Source organism: Ylistrum balloti, unplaced genomic scaffold, assembly GCF_031769215.1.
Source record: "Ylistrum balloti isolate Yb309-2 unplaced genomic scaffold, AGI_CSIRO_Ybal_v1 Utg370712, whole genome shotgun sequence".
In the NCBI taxonomy this organism is placed as follows: Eukaryota; Metazoa; Mollusca; class Bivalvia; order Pectinida; family Pectinidae; genus Ylistrum; species Ylistrum balloti.
In genome coordinates, this window is record NW_026782425.1 from 35,408 (window position 1) to 52,273 (window position 16,866).

The following is a 16,866-nucleotide window of genomic DNA, read 5'->3' on the forward strand; positions in this document are numbered from 1 at the left end:
TGCAGAGATCATGAAATGAATGATAATTTCCATCAGTTTCATTTAAAGTCTTAAATTAAAAATTTTTCTCAATGCTCCAAAATTAGGAAAAATAAAACCGCAAAAGCTCTAGTTTGTGTTTGTAAAGTTGAATGGCTGCACTCAGACATGTCATTGTTTTGTTCTGTTTACCATGATCAAAGTCTTAAGTGACTGTTTCTAAACCTATTGATTATTGAACTGACACTGATAAAAAGTGAAGGATTGTTTTTGAAATTCAGAATTTTTTTCTAGACTATTGTTCAAAGTTACAAGATGATAATCAGTGTGACAGTAAGAAGTGTATTTAATGCAGATTATTGATTTTTTATTTATAGATAATCAAACAAATCGTGTCTACATTTTGATGGAGGCCAGACTACAATCACTCTTCAAATCTTCAGAAGAATATACTGTATTGGAGAAGTAAGTTTCACCCCATCAACTGATATAGTACAATATAGTTTTCATTATAGTTTAACATAAATAAATATTTAAAAGTCACTATAGCAGTAGCTTACTGTAAACATACATATTTTAGTGGTGATCTTATTTTAGTGCTTTAACACTTAAGCTTACTGTAAACATATATATTGTAGTGGTGACTGTAAACATATATATTGTAGTGCTTTCACACTTAAGCTTACTGTAAACATATATATTTTAGTGGTGATCTTATTTTAGTGCTTTCACACTTAAGCTTACTGTAAACATATATATTTTAGTGGTGATCTTATTTTAGTGCTTTCACACTTAAGCTTACTGTAAACATATATATTTTAGTGGTGATCTTATTTTAGTGCTTTTCACACTTAAGCTTACTGTAAACATATATATTTTAGTGGTGATCTTATTTTAGTGCTTTTCACACTTAAGCTTACTGTAAACATATATATTGTAGTGGTGATCTTATTTTAGAGCTTTCACACTTAAGCTTACTGTAAACATATATATTTTAGTGGTGATCTTATTTTAGTGCTTTCACACTTAAGCTTACTGTAAACATATATATTTTAGTGGTGATCTTATTTTAGTGCTTTTCACACTTGAGATATTGCACTGAAATATCATGGCACTAATTGCAATATCTGTATGTCATTAATAATGTAGTAATTATTGTGAATGTGTGAATTGTTATTGCACTCAATTGTTAAAAGTCCATAGAGGTATGGTGTCAACACCGTACTTCTGGTGAAGGAAGTATAGGTTCTGTTGTCCATTGCTTGGATACCTCTAGGCATGCCTGACGATTAAAGAATAGGAGGAGGGGGTGGGTGGGTAAATAAAGGTAAAAATCAATCAGAACAAGCTCAGGGACAGGTTGGTATCATTGTTCCTTTACAACTACCACATCTACAGGCAAAATCATTAGACGCAATAGAACAACAATACCAACCTTGAGCTTGTTGCAATTGACTGTTACCTATTAGTTAAAAACAATATTGTGCTAAAATTTGATTCTGCCAAAATAAGTGCCTTTTCCGTATACATCAATTCTACAAATGATGAACACATTTTGCCAACACTTTACAGGTTGTGAATGTTTCTACCACATAAGTACACAATACTTCAGTTCTCTGATGAAAGATATTTGCTGACAATGCTTGGTTTGATAGCATGTTGTGTACCACTGTTAATCTGTATTCCATTTCAGATTCAAAGGCAAGGATTTGGTTGGGAAGAAGTACAAACCTCTGTTCAATTATTTTGAATATGTAAGTGAACAGTGAACTGTTTTCTAACATTTTCTCTAAAGCATATTGTTGGATGATTGTAGTGTTATAAAGTATATACTCAACAAGGAGAAGACTTTCAGATTGGTTAATATCAATAGAGAACATTATGATTAGTCATTAGAGAGAGAACAGTTTGATTTGTCAATGCTGAGAGAGAGAACATGCTTATTGGTCAATACTAAGAGAGAGAACATTCTGATTGGTGAATGCTTAGAGAGAGAACTTTCTGATTGGTGAATGCGTAGAGAATGTTCTGATTGGTCAATTTTAAGACATCAAACATTCTGATTGGTAAATACATTATGAATTATGTTGATATTTCACTGATGAAAATGTAATTGTCTTATGTTTGAATTGTAGATGGGGAAGGAGAAAGGTGCCTTCCGAATCCTTTGTGATGATTACGTTAGTGCGGAAAGTGGCACAGGCATCGTACACCAAGCCCCATACTTTGGAGAGGTACCCTTATAGAATACTTTTCCTTCACATGTCTCCAGAATAATGTGACTAGTGCTTCTTGTTCACAATTTTATTCAAATTATGGAACATCTGCATGCTATGTTTAGAAATCCTCATAGATTAGGAAAGATTGTACTGTTTTGTTGTCAATCAAACAAAGGAAAAGTTCATGCAATATGAATTTTCTTCTGTAAATCTTCTGAGTGAATTTTAATTACATGGATATAGTTGTCTAGAGCATATATATATTAAATGGATCAGCTAAACTAGTTTATCCCACAACGTGAGGCTGCTAGCTGTCAGATTTATTGTAAGGCATTATTCAATCTGCTGACTTTACAAAGAGTTTGTTGTTAGTGTCTAGCTGTGTAATCTCTAGTATTTTTAGAGTATGCTGGACTCTAGGGTTGCTGTGTTTGCACTGCCTACAGGGTTTCTTTTCTTTCTTATTACAGGACGATTACCGGGTGTGTTTGAACAATGGTATAATTAGCAAAGATAGCGCCATGATCTGTCCGGTTGATGCCAGTGGAAAATTCACAGAAGAAGTTGTTGACTTCAAAGGAATGCATGTCAAGGTGAAAATCTTAGGCAACCATGCTTGTAAAGGTTACTCTAGTAAAACAATTTTCCCACCTCAGAACTTCAGATGTTGTTTAGGGCTTTTGCTGGCCAGTAAAACATCTGTCCAACCCCAGGACTGCACATTTTGTGTAGTGCTATTCCAGTGAAACATCTATCCCACAGTAGGAATCTTGTTTTTGTTTATTCCGGTACAGTTTTAAGCTAACCCTAGGTAAGACTCCATGTTTTGTTTATTCCGGTACAGTTTTAAGCTAACCCTAGGTAAGACTCCATGTTTTGTTTATTCCGGTACAGTTTTAAGCTAACCCTAGGTAAGACTCCATGTTTTGTTTATTCCGGTACAGTTTTAAGCTAACCCTAGGTAAGATTTCATGTTTTGTTTATTCCGGTACAGTTTTAAGCTAACCCTAGGTAAGACTCATGTTTTGTTTATTCCGGTACAGTTTTAAGCTAACCCTAGGTAAGACTCCATGTTTTGTTCAGAGTTACCACCTATAGAATTTAATTGTTAACTTGCTTAGAAGTAATAGGCAGGAAACTGAATCATGAATCAAAATGATTTATTTTGGAGGCCCCCAGGATCATGTTTTACTGAAATAGCCCTTACAAGACTTTTAATATATTGAATATATGTATATTGTCATTTGTGCAGTCAATAAATTATAAAAGCTAAAATTCCTGTACATAAAATTAAATAGAATATAACCTGCCTTGGTTGTTTTTATTCTATACAAGAAATTTCTATGAATCCATTTAACTGTATTGATTGACCAATCATTTAAGAATTCTATACCACATGTTGATTTTATAGTGACAAATTTATAAAGAGATCTGTGACAAATGTTATCAAGGACCTATCAAGTATAATTCAATATTTCACTGAATATTGCTGTGTATGAAACAAGGAATAGTTTGAATTATTATAAATATGACATTTTACAGGATGCTGATAAACACATAATGAAAATGTTGAAGTCCAACAATCGTCTGGTACACCAAGGAACCATCACCCATAGTTATCCATTCTGTTGGAGGTAAAAAAAATGCAGTCCAATAAAGTATGGGATGGCCTATCACGTAACATTGGTCTAAGGGAGATAAATCTTCACATTTTAACACAAGAAGAAAAGAATCTTGACAGTATTAAATATAATTTGTTATCAGTTGTTGTTACATGTAAAACTTCTCATCAGTTTGATAGGACTCAGAGTTTATCTTTTTTTTCTCATTATTTCAGGTCTGAGACACCTTTGATCTACAAGGCTGTTCCCAGCTGGTTTGTTCGTGTTGAACAGGCCACACACAAATTGTTAGATAATAATTCTAAAACTTACTGGTATGTAGTACATATTAATCACCCTAATCAGATAAAATGTCATTGACTTGTTTTTCTTGTCATGTATTAAAAATTACAGATTTAGTAATAACCACTTTGTTTTGGTGCACATGTTACTCAATAGCTTTATAGTTGTCTGAGTATCAAGACAGGGCACAGAGACTTTCAGACTTAAGCTTAAAAAATACTATGATTGTAATTTATTCTGTAATATTTTATATTGAGAGTTAGGTCTACTGGACTTTGATGTCTTCTGTCATACTCATAAAATTATTTTACGATAAATTTATTTCATTATCTTTGACGCAAGTTGATACGCATATACTATGTATATTTTTTATCCAAGATTGTGTCACCTTGTCTTTACACCAATAACCATAATATGTACTTATGACTAGGGTGCCAGATTTTGTGAAAGAAAAGAGGTTTGCTAACTGGCTGAGAGATGCACGAGATTGGGCCATCTCCAGGAACCGATACTGGGGTACACCAATACCAATGTGGATCAGTGATGATGGGCAGGAGGTGGGATATTTTTGTTTAACTTACTAAGTATTACCCAGAATTACTTTATTTTCATTGTTTTGGATCTCCTGGGAAATCGATTTTAGTTTTAATGTGGATGATTCTTTTACACAGACTTGAAAAATGTAAAATTTGATTAGGGATTTACTGTATTACAATTTTTTTATCATAGGCACTCTTAACTACAAATAGCTTCAGTCTTGCTTGGTTTTAATTCTGAATGTATTCTGATATCATGGTGTGGAATGTGTTGTTCCGTAAATACTTTCTAGAAAAAATATTTTTCCTTAATGTCAAAGTGATGTTTTTAGCATGTTCATTTGCCATAAATCTCACTAGGCTATTTATGTAATGGTATCTACAGGTTGTGTGTGTGGGGTCCATAGAGGAACTTCACCAGCTCAGTGGGGTAAAGGTGGACGACCTTCACAGGGAAACGTAAGTGAGCAGGATATTTCATGGAAACCTCATCTTCATGATATATACAGAATATTTAATATATATCACATATCTGTTAAGATTTTGAACTTACACATATTACACGTCTGTTAAGATTTTGAACTTATACATATTACACATCTGTTAAGATTTTGAACATACATATATCACATGTCTGTTAATATTTTAATGTTGTAGAAGATGGTTGAAGAATTCTTATCTTAAGTAATATAATAGCTGTATATCTTTTCACTACATTACGAGGTGTATGTATAGAGAAAGGTGGGGTCTTACATGAGTGTCAGTGTAATACTAAATTGCATCTTACATCCACTCGAGTATAAGATTCTGTTTATCATTTAAATCATATTTCTGAAAAATTAGCAAAAGCTCATAAACTAAATTGTCTTTAATAAGACAGACTTATGGCATGTTTTTTCACGACCATGACAATCATGTGACGTCATCAAGATGTGAATTATTTATGACTTCACAATAGTTTTAGTACATAAGTTTTGTAAAATTTATGATATGGCAATACATCAAAACACAGAAAGCCTTTTTTTCAGAAAAAAATTGATTATTCTATAAACATTCCTGACTCCTTTCAGTTATTAGGCAATATTATGAGCACCATTGAATGATCAAGGTAAGCAGTGCAACAGTGGATGTAATACCTTAAAATCTCAGTGTTAAACTGTCCGTACTATTCTTATTTCTTATTCCCTCACCCTCCCACGACACCTCCCCACAACACTGAAAAAAAATTTTAAAAGCAGAAAAGGAAGTAAGAAATGTTAACAAATTTGTGTCAACAATATTGTTGAGGTTAAAGAAAACAAGAATTTTCCTATATAATTTTGATATAGAGAGGAAATCTATTGGTTGATGATTATGCCAAAGCCTTATTTATTTCCAGTGTCGATAAAATCACTATTCCTTCCAAGTTGGGGAAAGGACAACTGAAGCGGACCCCAGAGGTGTTTGACTGCTGGTTTGAGAGTGGCAGCATGCCATACGCTCAGGTCCACTACCCTTTTGAGCATAAGAAAGACTTTGATGAGAACTTCCCTGCTGATTTCATTGCAGAAGGTGTGGACCAGACCAGGGGTTGGTTAGTATTGTGTTTGTAGGAGGGACTTCCAGCTGTTTGTTTTATTTGTTGGTGTAGAGTAAGATAGTATATCTGTGTGTCCTCTATAATTGAGAGTGAGTAATTAAAATATTTATTCTGCAATAAGCCAATGTCTTGTAGTAAGCCTATTTGTCTCTAGGTTCAATACAATAAAAACTACTGCTTTGTCAGTGTCCCACAACTAATTTCAGGTAATAAGTAAAGTGTTGGCTCCCAGGATTTATTGTAGGATAAATATGTACATGTATTATGTTAATTAAACTTTACTTAACCTCAAATAAAAGAGAGTTGACATTGAAATGGCAACAGATTATCTGTCCAATACACGCATGCATTTAATTACATTTGTAGGATGTTATCATTTATAATGTGAGTGTTCATTTTGTAAATTGTCTGAAATACAAAAGATCAACATTGTTTATTTCATTTTTGGTTAAATGTAAACCAGCTTCCTTATTCAGGTTTTTAATTGTCACATATTTATAGCAAATGTTAATTAATATCATCCTGATTTTATATGGAAATAAATCACAAAATTAAGAAGCCATTTAATAAGATTGGGTTTTGATATTTTGTACAATTAGGGTATTTCATAATATCATTACAAGGAGCTAAATCTTTGTCACCAACATTTAAGGTTTAGTGAAAGCAGATTTCGTGTCTATTCTATGGTGCAGAGGTTTCAGTGTTACAATGTTACTTTTGCAGGTTTTACACCCTCCTTGTGTTGTCTACTCTGTTGTTTGACAAGCCTCCATTCAAGAACCTGATTGTAAATGGCCTTGTGTTGGCAGCGTAAGTTACAGTAGAATGCTGTTTCACTTCAAATTCATTCATTAAATGTTTAATGAGGACCATTTAGTGCAAGTTTTGTAACTTCCTTTGATGATTAACCTTTCTAAGTGAAATTTTCAAAGTATTACAAATACTCTGTTTTGGTTATGTCTTAAAATTGCTGAATTTAAATTCATAGTTTTGGGAAAGACTTTTGGTTATACATGACATTAAGATTGGTTGAGGTCCTTTTTAATTTAATATCAAGATTTGTTCAGTAAAGGTATGATTATAGGTTTCAGCCGTTCTTAAACCTTCTATATTACAGAGACAAACAGAAGATGAGTAAGAGGAAGAAGAACTACCCAGATCCTATTGAAGTGGTCAATAAGTTTGGTGCTGATGCTCTTAGGTATGAACTGTCTAGGTCCTATTAAGCTGGTTCTTACATGTGTATCTAGTGTCTTTAAAGGGGTATTAAGTATAAAGCAATAGGATTTTAAATGATAAATGTATGGAATGACAACTAAAAATTAAATACAGTAAAGATTAAGGTGTAATCAAGGTTACTTTTCAGAAGATCTGTATTTTGCTACTTTTAAGGATAGAATAAAGCTTAAAGAAAAGCAAATACCTTGATAATTTAATTGGTGAGAGTCCTTGAGGAACCCATAAGCTCACTCAGAAACCCATAGTCTGGTTCAAAAACCCATAATCTGACTCAGAAACCCATAATCTGACTCAGAAACCCATAGTCTGGTTCAGAAACCCATAATCTGACTCAAAAACCCATAGTCTGGTTCAGAAACCCATAATCTGACTCAGAAACCCATAATCTGGTTCAGAAACCCATAATCTGACTCAGAAACCCATAGTCTGGTTCAGAAACCCATTGTCTGGTTCAGAAACCCATAATCTGACTCAGAAACCCATTGTCTGGTTCAGAAACTCATTGTCTGGTTCAGAAACCCATAATCTGACTCATAAACCCATTGTCTGGTTCAGAAACCCATTGTCTGGTTCAGAAACCCATAATCTGACTCAGAAACCCATAGTCTGGTTCAGAAAACCACTGTCTACTTCAGACATGTGTAAAAAATACTTACTGTGTGCATAAGCCTTCATTAGATACCATGACAGTATGAACCATCAAAACATTAGCAATGCCATAGTTGTTGGAGTTGCCAAGACACTGGTTGGTCAAGGTTACATTCTAATAAAAAATATACTATTCTGAATGTTATGCTGTCTGATGGACTAAAGAATTACTACTTGGTAATATTTGCTGTAATGTTATATATACAGTGTGTTGAGAGTTTTAGAAATAGATCATCAAATTTTTGTTTTTGAAAGTGATATATATTTGTATTGTGCAACAACTAGGTTGTACCTGTGTAACTCACCAGCAGTGAGAGCAGAGAACCTGTGTTTCCGTGAGGAGGGAGTTGAACGAGTACTCAAGGATGTCTTCCTTCCATGGTACAATGCCTATAGATTCTTCATGCAGAATGCAGAAAGATATGAAAGGGTAAGATTTCAACCAGCATGGTTTTTGTATAGGTGTGCTCAACGAATTGAATAGAACAAGGTATGATCTGAAAAAAAAATTACTGTGAAATGTGAGTCGACGGGACCGAATGAAATATTTAACTTATACAATGGTTCAACTCAGCCATTTTTCTATGAATGGAGACATTTTGCATCGAAGATTGACCCTATTTTCATCTGTTGCTTACCAGATATGTGTTTACAAGCATGGTGTGACAGTAATGAATAAGTTATAAATAAAAAAACTGTTTTGTTATTTTATACCCTAACAATATCTTTCATTTAGATAAACAGTTTTAAGTATGAAAATAAAACAAAAAATGTAATGTGAAACTCGTCATTGAATTGCAGCATATGCATGGATAGGCACCCTCTCTCATACACATAACTGTGGGACATTGATACTTGAAGTAATACTCACATTTATATCCTTATGAGTAACAAGTTCCGTCAACAATATTTTAACATGAAATTCAATCAATATGTACTCTTGAACATTCTACATTGATAGCGATGAGGTGGGTAATGAAAAGGTCAAGGCTGTGGCAATGTCATTGAAGCATAACTTTACACATACAGCACCCTAAGAGCGTAACCGTAAAATAGAATAAAACTACAATTTGTATATATACATGTATATCCAGTAAATATATTTAAAATCATAAACAAATGTGTCAACGACAAAATTTTATCGTATTTTTATCAAATTGCATTGGCACGGTAGTTATGGCTTAATTTTTCTTTTTGGTTTCTGGCAGTCATGCACATAAAGAAGTAAACAGAACATAGTAGATTAATGGTTAACAGTCTACAGTGTATTTTGTTTTAACTTTGGTTGCCTAATTCTGTATAAATTCTAACTTTCACCTCTGTACCTGTGTAAACACACTAAGTTGATTTAATCTTGGACTTGATTAATATTTTCAGGAAGATGGAGGCGTGTTTTTGTATAACCCCAACAATTTCTCTCGCCCCACAAACTACATGGATCGCTGGATGCTTTCCTCGACACAGTCTCTTCTCAAATTTGTCAAAAAAGAAATGTCAGGTAAGTCCTTTGTAGCAATAACCAGGTACACGCTATTGGAAAGATAAGGTACATATCTCATAGGAAATGTCGGGAAAGTGCTAGTCATTGGTGTCCGATTGGAAAAGTAGGGTAAAGCATCTAAAGATACCAGGTAAACTCTATACCCGTACAAAAGCCAGGTAGCCTAATTGGAGAGGTCAGGTACATCATGTTCTGCACAAGATGTGTGAGAAGTCTTGTGGTAAGAATTACTGGATGGATTGTTGGTCTTCTAAAATACCCCATGGTATTATAGAGCCAGTGACGGGAGAGTAAAGATTTTGTAAAGTGTTCTTGATATAGGATCACTTAGATTTTTGTATTATCTGTTTTTACCTGTCCCTCCAGTACTATTTATGATAAAATTCCACCTCATCCTACTTCCTGATATATTTTATAGTAACAATACAGCTGTATCAGTATACTACATAAACAGTCCTGATTTTGATGCTTTAAAACAAGAGAGGTTCCAGTATGTCAAATATTGTCAAAGATATGGAAATATCAATGTGACTCTCTCTATTTATAAGATATGATGAACTTGAAGATAGCAAAATGTGGATCTCTGTCAGTATCGATACAAAACTCTTCAAAGATACCAAAAAATTGATGTAGTAGAATCTTTATTTTTAGAAGATATGAAATTTTGAAAAGTTGAAATTCGGAAAAGATACAGAAAAATTGGTGAGATTGTGAAGATGTGGACCTGTGCTTTTTCAGAATACCACCTGTACACTGTGATGCCAGTGATGGTCAAGTTTGTGGGACAGCTGACCAACTGGTACGTGAGGATGAACAGGAAACGTTTAAAGGTAAGGAAGTAGATTTATACTTGAGATGCACAGTGTTGTCAAACTCTGATGGTTGTATCAGATAATTCCAATCATTGATATGTCACATTCATAAATAGCAAATACAGACAAGTCAGACTGTTATTAGGGCTTTAAGATTACATATTGTCTATAATTATCAGTCATTAGTACTGTAAACAGGGAAACATCTGCCACAGTTTAGCTTTCACTTGTTTTGTCCTTTTGCCTATAGGGTTATATCAGGCAAAAGTGAACATTTTCATGGTTCGGATAGGAGATGGGGTTGAAGCCTGGATGAATGATTTTCATATACAGCAATTAGATTTCATATCTATCTTACTTAACATAGCCAGTTAAATACTGTCACCATACCATATACATAATCAATTTTTTCTGATGTTTCTTTTTGGGAGATGACATATTTAATTACCTTTTATCAGGGAGATAGAGGTGCTGAGGACTGTCGTATGGCACTGGAGACTCTGTTTGGTGTTTTACATGCCATGGTCAGAGTCATGGTAGGTTCATTTACTGTTTGTTATTAAAGATATAGGCACTTTACAAATGAGATAAATATATTTGAAAGACCACAACAGTGTTACGTTTGATACAGAAGTGATATATTTGTGAGAATGTCAGTGTTATTCATAATCTTATGTTTGAAATTTTTTATAAGAAATAATTTTCTCCATGTATTAACTGACCTTTTCCTAATTTAGCAACTTTTTTTTATTACCTGGATGTTGTAATGTTATCAATGGTGGATATGTTTTAGAAATCACTGATCCTCTTGTTTTCAGTCTCCCCTGATCCCGTTCATCACAGAACACATGTACCAGAACCTGCAGCACTTGTTGGACCCAGCCTACACAGAGAAGTTGGATGTCCGCAGCATCCATTTCCTCATGATCCCCAGCCCAAGGTACGTTAAAAAAAAATTAGAAGGAAATCAACTTAAATTCAAGAATAAGGAAACCAATATCTAGAGTTTAACCTTTCATGAAGATCAATGGGTCAGGTTGTTGATGTTTTATTTCTGGTGTAAATGTTATTAGCGGGATCTTCTACATACTTTTGTATATTTTTTTTACATCTGATGATTATTTTAGTACAATGACAATGCAGTACAAAGCTGTTTATTTTGTTACATCTGATGATTATTATAGTACAATGACAATGCAAAGCTGTTTATTTTGTTACATCTGTTTTACGTAGAGAGGATCTGATAGATACGCAGATGGAAAAGGCAGTGTCACGCATGCAGTCTGTCATAGAGATTGGTCGCCTGATCCGTGATAGAAATACTCTGCCAATGAAGGTAAGCAGGCAAAACTTCAAGGTTTAGGGATTCTGGTTCTATTTATGTAAAGAAAATCTGAGTTATATAAACTGTGAACAGACTTATTAAATTATTGTTCGTCTGAGAGATGGACCATTCTGTGCTGTTGTGGTTATATCCTTGGGACAAGACACCCTTTATGTTTGGATGACATGTAACAGCCCTCTTAAATGTTCAGTGAGGGAGCGACCAGTGGCTTCAAGGAAATTCCACCTCAAAGTAATCCTGCTATTTAATGAGGGATTAATATAGACAGTGTACTATATTAGATATATATATCTGATTAATGGTTTATTACTTATCCTTGTTTTTTGTAGTATCCTTTGAAAGAGGTTGTAGCAATCAATGGTGATGAGGAGGCATTACGTGACATCTCTTTCCTCAGCGAATATATCAAGGAGGTAAACACCAAATATAAGAAATTTCATATTAGTGTTTATGACTACAATGAAATATCCTTAATCTATTAAAAACCATAATTGACACTCTTGATTAGTATGCTTGATGTTCAAATTCAAGGATGTGTCATGGTTTTGTGTACTCAGGTGATATTACGATAAGACACACTCTTTTAACGAGTTGATAAATGCTGGTGTTAATTTTAGACTGATGGTACAAAGACACATTTTTTTCTATATCAGTACAGCATTATCTATTGTATTAATTTAAAAATCATATTCTTTTTTTTTATATCTCTAATGCTTCAGTTCCTCTGTTTTGTCTGCAGGAGTTAAATGTTAAAAATATCACAACAACCAGCGACAAGGACAAATATGGAGCTCAGTTGACAGCAGAACCAGACTTCAAAGCTCTTGGTGGAAAAATCTCAGGAGATGTCAAGAAAGTCTTTGGTGCCATCAAAGCACTGAGCAACTCTGAACTTGAAAACTTTCTACAGACTGGTCATATAACTGTGATGGGACATAAGCTTGAGGAAGGCGATATGCGGCTCCGTTACAAATTTGATGCCAAGGATAGCTCCACTCCTAATTGCTATGATGCACATGGAGACAAAGAAGTAAGATTTATCTTTAACTTTTGCTTCCAACAGATATGTGTTATGTTTCTAAGTGTAGAAAGTAAAGTCAGGACTTACTCAATCAGTTTTGAGAATTTAAATACATTCAAATGTATAACTGAGAAAAATTATCAAAACTTGCCAACTGACTGTTCACTGTATTCATCTCCATCAGATTATTGTCATTTTCATAAAGTTTGATTTCAAATGTTTAGTTAATATCATGTTAGTTGATATCATGTTTGTTAATATCATGTTTGTTTATATCATTTTTTTATCAATATGTTTTCGTAAAACCCTAGTGTTTGATAAAATATTTGTTTCAATGTAAAATATGCCTGATTTGTTTCATTATTTACAATAATAATACATATTGTTTACATGTGAGACTATGATCTAATAGTTTCACTTCCTGATGACTGTGCTACATGTACCCTATGATGAAAGACATGATTTATATGGTTTATCTAATATAAAGAGTAGTTTTATATAATCATTAAGTTTGTTTAAAAATAATACATATTCAGGCAAATGTAGCATTATTTAGTCACAAACAGTATGTTTATTACAGGTGTTAGTGTTACTTGATGTGACACCAGACCAAAGCATGCTGGACGAAGGCATTGCTCGGGAAGTCATCAACAGGATACAGAGACTCAGGAGAAGGGCATGTAGTGTTGACACAAAAATTATACATGTTTGGTGAAATATTTGAAATTTTTCATCCTCAGTGCTGCAGGGGTAACATTCACTTTTGCTCTCTTCACCCCTGGAACATGTCATGGCAAAATTGCAAGCTCCATGTATGAAACCTTATGGACAAGACAAAAAGACTAGTTTGATCCTTTGATGTACATCACAGGAAGCCCATGGTCACATAACTGTATGTTAATCGCTTTAAAGTTGAGTTTTCAATTGCTTGTAATCTTCGAAAGCAGTATGTCAGCCTGTGATGGGTCAGGTTTTGTTCCTGTAACCATTCAAATTACTTCACTTATGCCTTTGAATTTACCAAGACAGGTTCAAGGAGTTCATTGAATGAAAGTGATGAGAACCCCTAGAGAAATTGAGGATGGAAATTTTTATAAAGAAAAGTTATGTAGTAAAGAACTAACCAAGTTTTAAGGAACATTAAGGTCCTTCACCTATATATTTCATTACTTTGCCTGTAGAGAGTTTGATGCTATTGTTTTTCTTATTTTGCTTCCCGTAAGGAGAGCATATAGTCACCGCTTTGTCCGTCTGTTTGTCTGTCCATCATAATTTCGTCAGGAACGTCATAGGTAGATAAATCTCAACTAGGAGAAGTGTATTGCACAAGAATCATCACTCTCTTATTGCCCTTTGTTTTCATGGATTTTTGTTAATAGCTTAGTAAATCTGCTTATACAGATTTTATTAGTTCATGGACATAATGATACATACAGATAATGATATACAACACAAAACTGAACACATCCATATTCTCCCAACATCCTTAATTTTCCAAAAAATTATTCAGACACCTATATTGTCAATATCTATAGTTTTCAAATTAACGATTAATGTGAAGCCTATGTTGTCAATATTTATAGTTTTCACAATAACGATTAATCTGAGGTGTTTATCGTTTTTAAATAGTTTTTACATTTATGATTAATTTCTTTTAAGTCATACCTTTTTTACCTTGACAATTTTATCAATTGAAATGACCAACGATTATTTCTAAGTTCTGTGGATGTATTTGATAGGGGAGACTAGTGCCTTCTGATGAGATCACAGTCTACTACCAGACAACAGACAAGCTCACGGCTATCATCAACAACTTCTCCGACTTCATCTTCAGTACCATCAAACAGCCTGTGTCACCTTACCCCGTTCCCGCAGGGTCGAAGGTTGTTGTGGAAGAAATTGCTTGGGTGAGTGATATAATTGATAAGGTATTCTTGGACATGTTCAGTCCCTGCTTTTTTACAGGTTAGGGCAAAAAAGGAATTTTGAAATTAACCACGTTTGACTATTGCCCCAAAAAATGATGGTTTCATTTTTTTTTTCTTTCCTTTGATATCACAATTGAATTGTGATCAATCTGATTTTTTTAAATACTTTATTATAATGTCAAATTCATTTGTAATGTTCCTTATGTGAAAACAAACTGGTCCCATTGGTTTCGTTATACAGGTTTCAGGTATTTGTGATCATCTGATATCTGGCGGATTTCATGTTATATTTATATATATAACATTTTGACTTCAGGTAAAGAAGGATCAATTGAAGCTAACCATTGTGTCGAGATCAGGAAACAGCTCCAAGGCACCAACCTCATTAACTGTAGTACAGCCTGCTCCACTGGTAAAGGGGGTGTCCCCTATATGTAACTATATCAATGTACAGCTGTGTGGACTGGCTCCTCAGGAAGGTGTGTCTGGAAATCATGCTACAGTCCTTCTGGAAAATCCAAAAGGCAAGACCATGAGCAGCAGAAAAGTTCTGGTCGATGAGGTATGGAAAAAAGTTTAATGTACAATGTGTTATAGATTGGTTTACTCCTCCATTTCAACCCAACAATTTGTTTTATGTGTACATCAGTTTGTATATCACTTGATATTCCAAGTAAAGCAAAAGACTTTGTGTCAATCTTGTGCAAAAGTACCACCATGTCAACAGATCTTAACTTAAATTTGATGTGATTCTGGCATAATATGAACAAAAGAAAGACTTAAACAGAGACTCTAGAAAAAGTACAAGGAGAATAAGACCAGCTGATGCAGAAATGTAGGCAACTTCTGCTTCATGGACGACACCTGTTTGTCAATTCAAGCAAAGCAAGTAATGTCACGTTCTCAAATGAGAACAAGGTAGATAACACCAGAACCACCAGGTATACTAACGAGAATCAAACAGGTCCAGATTCATATAACACAACAGAACCACCAGGTATACTAACGAGAATCAAACAGGTCCAGATTCATATCACACAATGGAACCACCAGGTATACTAATGAGAATCAAACAGGTCCAGATTCATATCACACAATGGAACCACCAGGTATAATAATGAGAATCAAACAGGTCCAGATTAATATCAGACAAAAAAAAATTGAACAGCTCTCAGTGAGGTGATTATGACTATCGTTAAATTTCTCCCATAATTTTCATCAAGTAATGTCTTACGAAATGCCCCTCCAGTGGTTTGATTTTGAAGTTTTTCATCATTACTGCATTTCATGCACTACATAGAACAATTGTTGTAATAATTTTCAACAATCTCTGAACATTCTAAGTATCATTTTTCAGCTGTACAGGTATGTCAATAAAAGCATTCAGCTATATGTAATTTTTTGGTCTTTTCAAGGTGAAAGCTGTGTTTGGTGTCCGTGGTGTAAAATTGGAAGTTTACAAGAACTGTGATATGTCCGAGGTACTCCCAATAACTGGTGATGTTTCCTCCCTGGCCGGTCAGACCATATTTGTTGCACCCAAGTGTCAGTTGGGTTCCGCACCTGTTTCCTCACCAATGTGCCACTTTGCTAACGTGGAAATGAATGGTGTAAAGGGGACCTTACTTCTGGAGAACCCTAGGGGAGTGACATTGTCATTGAATCAGTTGAAATCTCAGGTAAATACATCTGAAGAAGTTCTCCAAGTAGACTCCCAAAATGAGGAACCAGGCCAGCAGTTTTCTTACATAAATTTTTTTTGTAATTTCCACCATATTTCCATATCTATCATAAAGATGATGCAACATACAAATTATGACTGTTCTCTGATATTTATTTATGATCTTTCTATGTTGAATCTTAACCTTGTAGGCCTGATATCATTACGTCACCACCAGGATCGATCCAGACTATATCAGGACATATGTTAACCTCATTCATGAATTTTGTTATCACTTCAAATGTCATGTCTTAGAGTGTGAAATAATTGATAATCTTCTTACCAAATACTAATTAATTCAATTAACTTGTTTAAGTGCACAAATGGTCCATCTTCATACACATAACTACATTTTCATGGAGAAAATGTAGAGACTTTACTTAAAGTGTAATTGCATTGTCAAATAATGCTCAATATCTCGGAATATTTTTTTAT

At 34.1% G+C, this 16,866-nt stretch overlaps 1 protein-coding gene across 1 annotated transcript in view; it reads left to right on the forward strand.

Annotated features, from left to right (window-relative positions):
* Nucleotides 1-16,866, forward strand: part of LOC132557723 (isoleucine--tRNA ligase, cytoplasmic-like) — a 30,335-nt gene that overhangs the window by 12,311 nt on the left and 1,158 nt on the right. The window contains exons 8-30 of the mRNA XM_060222245.1: nt 357-444; nt 1,673-1,733; nt 2,115-2,213; nt 2,669-2,791; nt 3,741-3,832; nt 4,036-4,134; nt 4,533-4,659; nt 5,024-5,097; nt 6,017-6,211; nt 6,941-7,027; nt 7,335-7,418; nt 8,390-8,534; nt 9,482-9,602; nt 10,344-10,435; nt 10,876-10,953; nt 11,236-11,357; nt 11,651-11,753; nt 12,092-12,175; nt 12,502-12,792; nt 13,364-13,459; nt 14,523-14,690; nt 15,028-15,273; nt 16,127-16,390. Of these exons, the coding sequence (XP_060078228.1) occupies nt 357-444; nt 1,673-1,733; nt 2,115-2,213; nt 2,669-2,791; nt 3,741-3,832; nt 4,036-4,134; nt 4,533-4,659; nt 5,024-5,097; nt 6,017-6,211; nt 6,941-7,027; nt 7,335-7,418; nt 8,390-8,534; nt 9,482-9,602; nt 10,344-10,435; nt 10,876-10,953; nt 11,236-11,357; nt 11,651-11,753; nt 12,092-12,175; nt 12,502-12,792; nt 13,364-13,459; nt 14,523-14,690; nt 15,028-15,273; nt 16,127-16,390 (2,939 nt within the window). The remainder of the gene's footprint in view (nt 1-356; nt 445-1,672; nt 1,734-2,114; nt 2,214-2,668; nt 2,792-3,740; nt 3,833-4,035; nt 4,135-4,532; nt 4,660-5,023; nt 5,098-6,016; nt 6,212-6,940; nt 7,028-7,334; nt 7,419-8,389; nt 8,535-9,481; nt 9,603-10,343; nt 10,436-10,875; nt 10,954-11,235; nt 11,358-11,650; nt 11,754-12,091; nt 12,176-12,501; nt 12,793-13,363; nt 13,460-14,522; nt 14,691-15,027; nt 15,274-16,126; nt 16,391-16,866) is intronic.